The following is a 12,540-nucleotide window of genomic DNA, read 5'->3' on the forward strand; positions in this document are numbered from 1 at the left end:
GGCTGTGACCAATTAGTAACATATTCTTGTTCATCAATCGTCATGCGGTTAGACAGTTCATATTTATAAAATGTCACAATAAGGAATACATATCAGGCGACCTTTATTGGTACATAATTATAGATTATCGTTGTTCATTTAAAGGAGATTGCTTTTCTCGCTTGAGCCGGTACGGCGGAAGCGAGAAAAGCTATCGAGTTGAGATGACCAAATGAATGATAATCAGTTTATCGCTATTGTACTTATGACAGTGTTGTCAGTTTAATGTCAATTTCATTAGTAACGACACGTGGCTACTTAGCTACTAGCGATAATTTTTAATCTCAAGCGAGTAGCATGACATGAAAAATTATCACAGAAACAGATCGAATGAAAAATGCACAAAATAGCGATAATGAATGATATAAGACGCGATAAGATGTATCTTGTGAGATGTGACAATGCAGACAAATCATTCGTTAAGATGGTTAGCGTAATATTTGTGTTCGTCTATTGTTTTTGTTCTAGCATGAGCACACTTGTTATATTACTCTTGTTAATGAGGTCCGTATATTGTTAACCGTGTACGCTACCAAAGTGATAGTTCTGTTATGGAAACTCCAAATGTTGGCGCAAACGGTAGTGTTTGGTGCAAGATTAAAAACTGATGATTTGAAAGATGAACTTGTCAAGTTTGTCATAGATCCCTGTTTGTTAATCCGTCAATTCTATGTCAAAATTGGGAAATGAAAATGTTCGCGATCTTGGAAGTGATACACAAAAATGTGTAAATACTTTATGAGGTGTTGAGTTGTTGACCAAATAAGTCTGCAAAAATTATCAAGAATGATGTAATGTCTATCAATTTTGGGAAGTTTCGTTAGATTCTTATGAGTACTACATGACATCAAAAAAGATACTAGGCTTAAAGTTTGTACGTCAAACGAATGTCTTGTCGACTCACCAATGATACTAGAATACAAACAATAATAAAAGGCCAAATGAAGTGAGTATTTAGGACCTACAAAATTTCGACATTTTTTTCAAAATACATGCAAGTGAATCTATTCCGCGTAGAACATTGGTTACAATAGATTTTAGCAATGTAGTCTGTTGAATCAAAATAACTTCTAGTATTGTTTTTCATGTAACAGAGTTGTTATCATTCACATACACCCAGGTATGCTTCATACATAGAACTTTATAGGACGAACTATTGTAGTTATATGTTGTCAGTATACCAAATACTGGTAGTATATTTCTCCTGCAAAACAAAACTAAGGAACTCACTTGTTTATTGATTTTTTTATAGATAGTTGCTGATAATTAATAAAAGAAAAAAATCCGTGGTTTTATTCAGGAAATGTCATTTCAAGAAAAATCGGGAAATTTGTCGATTTAGTTGACAAACGCTGCAGTGGCTTGAGTCCTTGATAACTGATTTAATGTGTTATACAAAACCAAATGAAACAAAAATAACAGATTGATATTACATGATTTATAATGAAACAGTTTGTTCAAATAATAGTGGCAGGCTTCTGTTGAAGATTTACATCATTTCCGTTACTTAAAGTATGTTTCAGAGACAAGCATAGCTGTAAATCAAAACAGTTACATTGTTCTAAGTTTACTGGCAATGATGTTTGTTGAGTGGATCATCCTTCTTATTTGAGTGGAACATCATTGTTTGTTGATTGGAGCATCATTGTTTCTTGAGTGGAACATCATTGTTTGTTGAGTGGAGCATCATTGTTTGTTGAGTGGAACATCATTGCTTAGTGAGTGGAACATCTTTGTTTCTTGAGTGGAACATCATTGTTTGTTGAGTGGAACATCATTGTTTCTTGAGAAGAACATCTTTGTTTGTTAAGTGGAACATCATTGTTTGTTGAGTGGAACATAAAATTGAGAATGGAAATGGAGAATGTGTCAAAGAGACATCAACCCGACCATAGAAAAAAACAACAGCAGAAAGTCACCAACAGGTCTTCAATGTAGCGAGAAATTTCCGCACCCGGAGGCATACTTATTTGTTGAGTGGAACACCCTTGTTTGTTGAGTGGAACATCATTGTTTGTTGAGTGGAACATCCTTGTTTGTTAAGTGGAACATCATTGTTTCGTGAGTGGAACATCATTGTTTGTTGAGTGGAACATCCTTGTTTGTTAAGTGGAACATCATTGTTTCTTGAGTGGAGCATCCTTGTTTGTTGAGTGGAACATCCTTGTTTGTTGAGTGGAACATCATTGTTTCTTGAGTGGAACATCATTGTTTGTTAAGTGGAACATCATTGTTTGTTAAGTGGAACATCATTGTTTGTTCAGTGGAACATCCTTGTTTGTTAAGTGGAATATCCTTGTTTGTTAAGTGGAACATCCTTATTTGTTCAGTGGAACATGGCTGTCTGTTGCCATGTGTATGTACTGCTGGAAATGAAGTTTGTTGAGTGGAACAGCCTTGTTTGTTAAGTGGAACAGCCTTGTTTCCTGAGTGGAACATCCTTGTTTGTTGAGTGGAACATCCTTGTTTGTTAAGTGGAACATCCTTGTTTGTTAAGTGGAACATCGCTGTTTGTTGCCATGTGTATGTACTGCTGGAAATGAAGTTTGTTAAGTGGAACAGCCTTGTTTCCTGAGTGAAACATCCTTGTTTGTTAAGTGGAACATCCTTGTTTGTTAAGTGGAACTTTCTTGTTTGTTAAGTGGAACATCCTTGTTAGTTTAGTGGAACATCCTTGTGTGTTTAGTGGAACATCCTTGTTTGTTAAGTGGAACATCCTTGATTGTTAAGTGGAAGATCATTGTTTGTTGAGTGGAACATCGATGTTTGTTGACATTTGTATGTATTCATGCTGGAAATGAAGCTCGTTGAGTAGAACATCCTTGTTTGTTAAGTGGAACATCCTTCGTTCATTGTTTATTAAGTGAAACATTATTTTTTGTTAAGTGGAACATCCTTGTTTGTTGGCATTTGTATGTATTCATGCTGTCAATGATGTTTTTTGGCTGAAACATTATTGCTTGTTGCCATTTGTATGTATTTATGCTGGCAATGGTGGTTATTGACATGAACATCGTTGTTTGTTGCCATTTGTATGTATTTATGCTGGCAATGATGTTTGTTGACTGGAATTTCCTTGTTTGATGCCCATTGTGTGATTGTGAGTGTTGATGTGAGTATCAGCAATTTGGTTACTTTTACAAAAATATTTGATTTTGATAAGCCTCATTTCTCTTTGAAATTGTTTGTTTAAAAATCCGTAAATAATGGGATTAATCAGACTATTTGACAACGCAAGGAATATAACAACAATCCGAGCAACATCATAACCTTTCCCGCTAACTTCGTCTCCCGTGATTACCTCAATACTGTCATGAATTATGTCTAGAAGATAGAATGGTAACCAGCATATTAGAAATGATGTAACACAAACGACAGATGATCGAATTACCTTTCGTTTTCGTATGGTAGATGACGTGGTTAATATGGTTGGCGCCCACAATGCTTTAATAATACGATAGTACATTATTACCATAGCTATCATTGGCAGCATGAAAAGCAACACAAAATCTAAAATTCTAAACCATAAATCTGACGACTCATCTTCTGTAAGGATATTACACACGTTGCTGGACTCATGGTTGCTTACGTTAGAACTGGTCATTTCATCGTTATTGTCATTGTTAACAGAGTTGCTGATAACATACTGGATAAATACATGTACACTATAAACCAAAGCTCCTATCGTTAATATGACTAAGATTACAACTGTTTTCTGTATAGTTGGTTTGTACGACATAGGATGAAGAATAGCCCGGTCTCTATCTACTGTCAATCCAACTAGGTAAAATATGCCAGCTGAAAACGCAAAAAGTTCAAAAAATGGAGCAGTAATACACCAAGCCGTCGGTGTGCTGATTAAGTTAACTCCAAAAATTGTAGAAATAATGACGAATGTTCCTATAAGTAACTGGGAAAAAGACAAAGCAACAATATACAAATTTGGTATATTTCGGAGGCGTCTTCGTAGAAGTAATATACTAGCCACAGTGCCATTAGATATGACTATTCCCACCATCCATATTAACAAGAAGATAGTAATAACCAACGCATTATCAAAGTCCGCCTTCTCTTCATCTCCCATCCTTATTTTCCTGTGAATCTGAAATATATTATATAGAATGAAAGAAGTAATGCAATGCTATCAGAACTTGCCTAAATTATAAAATATTTGAATTAGCTCTCGACGCAATATAACCTTTTTGTGCTCGTGCAGCGTAAAACAAACACCTATACATATACTGCCTCCATAATCATATTCGCGTCATTTGACTTCCGAAATAACACAAAAAAGCAACTGAAAATCGATAAATATTTGAAAATCAAGGTTTTTTTATAATCACTAATTTAACAGATATTCGGTATTCTAATGGGATGATCTTTTTGTACATCATTACTAGCAATTGATGAACTTACTTCAATTTACATATCGTACCAGTAACATGTGTTTTTTCTCATCGTACGGCTTTTATATACCTCAGTTAATATGTTACGGTAGTGAATGACCGCGCTATATGGACTTCTGTTGAAGCCTGTATCTTGATCTATAATGGTTTACTGTTAACAAATTGTGACTAGGATGGAGAGTTGTCTCATTCGCATCCAAATCATTTCTACTTATATCTTTTCTTTACCAGGCAGTGTATAAAAAGATTATATAAAAACTATTACAACAGTTTTATAAGAAAACACAACATAGTTTATATCTATGACACCTTAACTTAATTGTCAACGGATACGATGTTTTGTACGTTATCATGTCTCACTAGCAACATGCGATCCTAGATCTTAAGATACGTGGGGTTGTCAGTGTTTGATCAAACTGATTATGTGGATTCATTTATTTTCGTGGGTACCAATTTTCGTGGATTGAGGAAAACTTGCATGTTCGTGGATATTTGATTTCGTGGTTTTGGCGAAGTCTGCACACAAACATAAGAAAAATTGTCATTCGTTGAACATATAATTTCGTGGTTCAACTGTTCCCACGAAATCAACGAACATTGGTATCCAACGAATAATAATGAGTATGTGAAATTAGTTTTTGACTTTATTGTTCGAATGTCAAGTAGTAGGTGCATAGCAATAAATGGTTCCCTCTTGAAACATCCGATTTTTCTCTTAGTTCTCTTTCATTTGATGCGAATCCCTCAGTTTTAGTTTGTAACTCGGATTTGCTTTTTCTCTATCTATTTATGAATTTCGAATCGCAGTATACTACTGTTCCTTATATTTACTCCATTTTGTAGTTCATGTGATTCTTTGGAGTTTTGTTTGATACCTTTTAAAAATGTTTCAATTTCAAGTGTTTTTCAGAGTCGAACATAGGTATATTTAAATATATCAGCGGAAACAACGCTTGTATCAGTTACAGAAGGCGTAACTTAGGTTCGGTAGCAACATTTATTGAAAAAAGACAAGTTTAACGGCAGACAGTGCTGACCATAAATAAGTCAAGTTTGAGGCTTCCAGTGTAGTGACGAAAACAAATATAACTATCATAAAGACAGCGAGGAAATTTGACAAAATCATAACAAACTTCAATCACTTGAATGATATTTGAAAATGAATATATGTTAGGACCTTCAATCACTTGAATGATATTTTAAAATGGACATATTTTAGGATCTTCAATAACTTGAATGACATTTTAAAATGGACATATTTTAGGACCTTCAACCACTTGAATGACATTAAGAAATGAACATATTTTCGGACCTTCAATCACTTGAATTCTATTTTTAAAAAGACATATTTTAGGACCTTCAATCACTTAAATGACATTTTACAATGAATATATTTTAGGACCTTCAATCACTTGAATCACATTTTAAAATGACTATATTTTAGGACCTTCAATCACTTGAATGACATTTTATAATGAACATATTTTTGGACCTTTTAAAATGAATATATTTTAGGACTTTCAATCACTTGAAGGACATTTAAAAATAACTATATTTTAGGACCTTCAATCACTTGAATGAAATTTAAATATGACTATTTTTTAGGACCTTCAATCACTTGAATGGTATTTGAAAATAAATATATTTTGGGACCTACAATCACCTGAATGACATTTTAAAATGAATATATTCAAGAACCTACAATCACTTGAACGACATTTTAAAATGAATATATTTCAGGACCTACAATCACTTGAATTATATTTTAAAATGAATGTATTTTAGGACCTACAATCACTTGAATGACATTTTAAAATGAATATATTTTAGGACCTACAATATCAATTGATCTGACTTCCAGATGTACTAATTTCTTAACGTAGTTAGAAAACTGCTGCTTTTATTCTGAAAGCAAGGCGAGAAAAAAGTGTAAAAACTATATTTGCAACTTTGGTTTTCAAACATTATTGATAATTCCATCTTTTGTATAAATGCTGTCTTTTGATTAGATGAAAGACACGGTATTTTTCACCAATTTTCTATTAATTAGGATTTTTTCTCTCTTGTCATTAGGGAATTCCATGTGCCGGGGTATTTGCTAGCTATTTTTGCTAGATGCTTCTGAGGATAACGTTTATCCTCTAAATTCTAAAACAAAAGTCCACAAAGTTTGCTGTAAATTTGTTATGGGATTATTGTTTGGCAAAGGAACTTGATGTTGAATTTGGAAATTTGCCGGTGTCAGAATTGTGTACATTTTTGAAAGGGTTTTATATCAACTTGAGGCGACACAACGGAGAACTTTATACTCGTAGCAGTTTCTTAGTGGTTTGTTAGAGCCTGAATAGGTTTCTCAGAAATCCGCCAGTTAGTAAAACTTTTGATATCATCGCAGATTCTATTTTCAATAATGCCAACGATGCATTCAAAGCCATGTGCAAAAAAATGAGAAATTTCGTCTTTTTGCAACACGAATTTACTCATAAAACATTTACAAAGAAAGTCATGAATGTATCTTTTATTGGTGTTCTTCATCAGGATGTCACTGTTATCTATATCCAACAGATATTTCAAGATGGTATCCAAAGTATGTACATTGAAAATATTGTTCATTTTTAAAGGTTTTTATGCTAATTTTCATCTTGAATCACATTTTGTGTTGGTTGGATTTTGTGTCATTTGAGCCTGTCACACAGTAAGTTAAATGTGTGTAAGTCACGATTGTTGTCCGGCTTTGTCATTAGTTGTGTCATTTAATTTGCCCCACTGAAAATCCATTATTCAATACAATAAAAATATGCTACCAGGCTATTTTAAAACAGTTAAGTGTAGAAAGAGGATTATTGAACAGTGAGAAACACGGAACAGCTGATTACTATATATACATACACAAGTAGCAAATAGTAAACAGTCAAGCAGGACCTGATTACAAAAAAAAATCTGCAATCAAGACTGATACTGATACAAAAACGCATTTAGTGGTATTAAACAATTATACGGTTTCGAGGTCAATTCTGAGGTCAAGATAGAAAAAAAAGACATTCGGTGGAATTAAACAATTATATCATGCTGACAAGGGGTATTTGCCCAAAACAATAACGGGTTCGGGGTAAACAAATTTCCTGAAAATTTGTTTACCTCTCAACTGGTATCTCGTTGATAAGTTAAAAAGTTGTCACTGCTTAATATTACAAATAAAAAATATCATTTTGATCATTGTTGCGAATGAACGTCTTTTTGTAGGTTTACTTTTATAAAAAAAAACCATAGGTATGTACACATAAAAAAAATTAGCAGAAAGATTCTATGATCTATACATTGACATTTGCGTGTGGGCAAATTTAAGATTCATATATTTTTAATAGTTGTTTTGTAATGTAATTAACTGTTTGACTGGCAAATTTTTTTTCTAAAAAACTCTATGAAAACTTTTCAATTTAAGAAATATCTCTATTTTATGGTAACATTAACCAAAACATTAAACAATATATTATAAAACGGTAGGAACACACAGTTTGATCTATGAAATTAGCGTGTCCTACCTGCAAAATATTATGATGCCAATGCTACTAAAGTCCTTGTTGTTCTGTGACTATCTGGAATTATGAATATTGTATAACACTCATGCTGTCATCAGATATCCAAGTAGATCTTTAGCAATTGTGTATTCGATCATAAGGTTATCTGCTAATAAGAAATAAATGATATGTTGACTCTCTTATATAGTGCGGGGATTAAATACGTCAGTTGATTGACAGGTAAAATATGAAAGTCATTAATTGGTTTCAGTCCAAAGACATTGATCATAGACTGCAAGAGACGAATCGAGAAGGGAGTATGAGTTATTGTGAGAAATGTTAGCCTTTATACATAAGAATATTAAGGTAAAATAACGATTAGGTAAAAAAAAAATCCACTTTTTTTACGCTTTGAATAATTTGAATAGTGAATGTTTCGTCAATAACAGCCAAGTAGTAACCACTTTTCTGTAGTAAGGGTAAATAAATGGTCGAGATATTCAAATGTGTTTCTATCCCAGGTGGGTCAAGATACGCAATTCATTTTGTGTATGCGATATAGGTATAGCCTTTTTAACAATTCATCTACACATATCAAAAATCAAAAACTTATACTGTAAACCAACTAATTGTCGCGAGAGATTTAATTTCGCGACTTTCGCGAGGAGAAAAATAACGCGAATTTAAATAGTCGCGAATACGTATAACTTGGAAATTTCTTATCTTACCAAATAATTAAATTAGATAATCGCGAAATAAAATCGCCGCGAAGTGGATTAGAATGGACTAAACGCGAAATAAAGTATCCGCGAAAATAAGTTGGTTTACAGTATATAAAAGTAGGACAGATTGTTTTGATGACATTTTAACATGTGTGCATAACTTTTTGGGTACGAAGTAGGATTCATTGTATATTTTTTTTTGTAATTTGGAAAATTAGAAAAGCCAATTATGATGCTTCTTTTGGAGGAAATCTTCGCTCGATATTCAATTATCTGCATACATTTATTAACTTCATAGTATTCAAATCTTTAATATATTAAAGTCATCTGCACTTCTGAGTATTTTGTAGACGAACACGCGTCTGGCGTTAAAGAAACCAAAATTAAATCCTGGTATCTATGATGAGTTTATTTACATCAACACAAACGGTTCACCTCAAACAGATTGTTGTCAATTTTTTTTTTAAATTGAAACATATTGAATACCAATGCCCTAACATTGTTGTCAGATATTTGAAATTAATACATGTTCAATACCAAGGCCCTAAGATTGTTCTCAGTCGTTTCACATTGAAACATGTTCAATATTACTGCCCTAAGATTATTGTCAGTTGTTTCAAACTGAAACATATTAAATACCAGTGAAACCTGTTGAATACCACTGCCCTTAGATTGTTGTCAGTAGTTTAACATTGAAACATGTTGAATACCACTGCCTGAAGACTGTTGTCAGTTGTTAAACATTAATACATGTTCAATACCATTGCTTTCAGATTGTTATCAGTTGTTTAACATTGAAAAATGTTCATTACAACTGCCAATATATTGTTGTCAGTTGTTTAGAATTGAAACCTGTTCAATACAATTGCCCTAAGATTGTTGTCAGTAGTTTAGCATTGAAACATATTGAATACCACTGCCCTAAGATTGTTGTCAGTAGTTTAACATTGAAACATATTGAATACCATTGCCTTAATATATAAAAAAGAAGATGTGGTATGATTGTCAATGAGAAAACTCTCCACAAAATACCAAAATGACACAAACATTAACAACTATAGGTCATCGTACGGCCTTTAACAATGAACAAAGCCCATACCGCATAGTCAGCTAGGATAGTTGTCAGTTGTTTATAATTGAAACATGTTCAATAACACTGCCCTAAGATTGGTGTCAGTTGTTCGAAATAGAAACATGTTCAATACTACTGCCTACTGATTGTTGTCAGTAGTTTAACATTGAAACATATTGAATACCATTGCCTTAAGATTGTTGTTAGTTGTTTATAAGTGAAACATGTTCAATACCACTGCCCTAAGATTGGTGTCAGTTGTAAGAAATAGAAACATGTTCAATACTAATGCCCTAAGATTGGTGTCAGTTGTTTAACATTGAAACATATTGAATACTATTGCCCTAAGATTGTTGTCAGTAGTATAACATTGAAACATATTGAATACCACAGCCCTAAGATTGATGTCAGTACTTTAACATTGAAACACATTGATTACCACTGCCCTAAGATTGTTGTCAGAAGTTTAACATTGAAACATATTAAATACCACTGTCCTAAGATTGTTGTCAGTAGTTTAACGTTGAAACATATTGAATACCAATGCCCTAAGATTGTTGTCAGTAGTTTAACATTGAAACATATTGAAAACCACAGCCCTAAGATTGTTGTCAGTAGTTTAACATTGAAACATATTGAATACCACTGCCCTAAGATTGTTGTCAGTAGTTTAACATTGAAACATATTGAATACCATAGCCCTAAGATTGTTGTCAGTGGTTAAACTTTGAAACATTTTGAATACCACTGCCCTACGATTGTTGTCAGTAGTTAAACATTGAAAAATATTGAATACCACTGCCCTAAGATTGTTGTCAGTAGTTTAAAATTGAAACATATTGAATACCACTGCCTTAAGATTGTTGTCAGTAGTTTAACATTGAAACATATTGAATACCACTGCCCTAAGATTGTTGTCAGTAGTTTAACATTAAAACATATTGAATACCACTGCCTTAAGATTGTTGTCAGTTGTTTAACATTGAAACATGTTCAATACCACTGCCCTGAGATTGTTGTCAGTAGTTAAACATTGAAACATATTGAATACTACCGCCTAAGATTGTTGTCAGTAGTTTAACATTGAAACATATTGAATACAACAGCCCTAAGATTGTTGTTGGTAGTTTAACATTGAATCATATTGAATACCACTGCCTTAAGATTGTTGTCAGTAGTTAAACATTGAAACATATTGAATACCACTGCCCTAAGATTGTTGTCAGTAGTTTAACATTGAAACATGTTCAATACCATTGCCCTAAGATTGTTGTCAGTAGTTTAACATTGAAACATGTTCAATACCATTGCCCTAAGATTGTTGTCAGTAGTTTAACATTGAAACATATTGAATACCACTGCCCTGAGAATGTTGTCAGTAGTTTAACATTGAAACATATTGAATACAACAGCCCTAAGATTGTTGTTGGTAGTTTAACATTGAATCATATTGAATACCACTGCCCTAAGATTGTTGTCAGTAGTTAAACATTGAAACATATTGAATACCACTGCCTTAAGATTGTTGTCAGTTGTTTATAATTGAAACATGTTCAATACCACTGCCCTGAGATTGTTGTCAGTAGTTAAACATTGAAACATATTGAATACTACCGCCTAAGATTGTTGTCAGTAGTTTAACATTGAAACATATTGAATACAACAGCCCTAAGATTGTTGTTGGTAGTTTAACATTGAATCATATTGAATACCACTGCCTTAAGATTGTTGTCAGTAGTTAAACATTGAAACATATTGAATACCACTGCCCTAAGATTGTTGTCAGTAGTTTAACATTGAAACATGTTCAATACCATTGCCCTAAGATTGTTGTCAGTAGTTTAACATTGAAACATATTGAATACCACTGCCCTGAGAATGTTGTCAGTAGTTTAACATTGAAACATATTGAAAACTACTGCCCTAAGATTATTGTCAGTAGTTTAACATTGAAACATATTGAATACCACTGCCCTAAGATTGTTGTCAGTAGTTTAACACTGAAACATATTGAATACCACTGCCCTAAGATTGTTGTCAGTAGTTAAACATTGAAACATATTGAATACCACCGCCCTAAGATTGTTGTCAGTAGTTTAACATTGAAACATATTGAATACCACTGCCTTAAGATTGTTGTCAGTTGTTTAAAATTATTACATGTTCAATACCATTGCTTTAAGATTGTTGTCAGTTACACAAGTATATATTGTCTTAGTTGTATGTCCAGTGTATATTTAGAATTTTATTTGATATAGCATCACAGATGTTAATTAACATTTGCACATGGTTCCTAATATTAAACTGAGGTTATCCTTTCACAGTCTTAAGGAGTTCTCTCTTTTACCGTTTATCGTTAATGAATATCTGCATACCTGCTAAACCTTCCGGTTTGGGGCGGGAGACTCCCGCTGAAATCGCGAAATTCCGGAATCGTCCGTTTGGGGTATAAAATCTCCCACTTTCGAATGTTTTAACCCTGATTGACCAGTCTGACAACATAATGACCGGGTTCACTTTCAAGTGTACCAAGTCAGGAATTTGACAGTTCTTGTCCATTCGTTTTTGATGCGTTTTGTTTTTTTGGTTTTGCCATGTGATTATGGACTTTCCAAATTGATTTTCCTCTGAGTTCAGTATTTTTGTGATTTTACTTTTCACCTCTCGCGTTAACTTCACTTACTGGGTTTTAACAATTCGAGTAAACTTGAACCACTCGAGATAACCATTCGTAGCATGGTTAAAACCTTCACTGAGCTAGGGTATACATGAATAACGTCAAA

The 12,540-nt window shown here is 33.2% G+C and overlaps 1 protein-coding gene across 1 annotated transcript; it reads right to left on the bottom strand.

Moving 5' to 3' along the window:
* Positions 1–1,409: 1,409 nt before the first annotated feature.
* On the bottom strand, positions 1,410–8,117 carry LOC134696792 (substance-P receptor-like). The gene is made up of 2 exons (XM_063558738.1): positions 7,988–8,117; positions 1,410–4,141 (listed from the first exon to the last, which is right to left on the bottom strand). Exon 2 carries the CDS (start codon positions 4,121–4,123, stop codon positions 3,080–3,082), a length of 1,044 nt encoding a protein of 347 aa, XP_063414808.1. The 5' UTR covers positions 4,124–4,141; positions 7,988–8,117; the 3' UTR covers positions 1,410–3,079.
* Between the last annotated feature and the right edge of the window lie 4,423 nt (positions 8,118–12,540).

This window comes from Mytilus trossulus, chromosome 14, assembly GCF_036588685.1.
Source record: "Mytilus trossulus isolate FHL-02 chromosome 14, PNRI_Mtr1.1.1.hap1, whole genome shotgun sequence".
Classification (NCBI taxonomy): Eukaryota; Metazoa; Mollusca; class Bivalvia; order Mytilida; family Mytilidae; genus Mytilus; species Mytilus trossulus.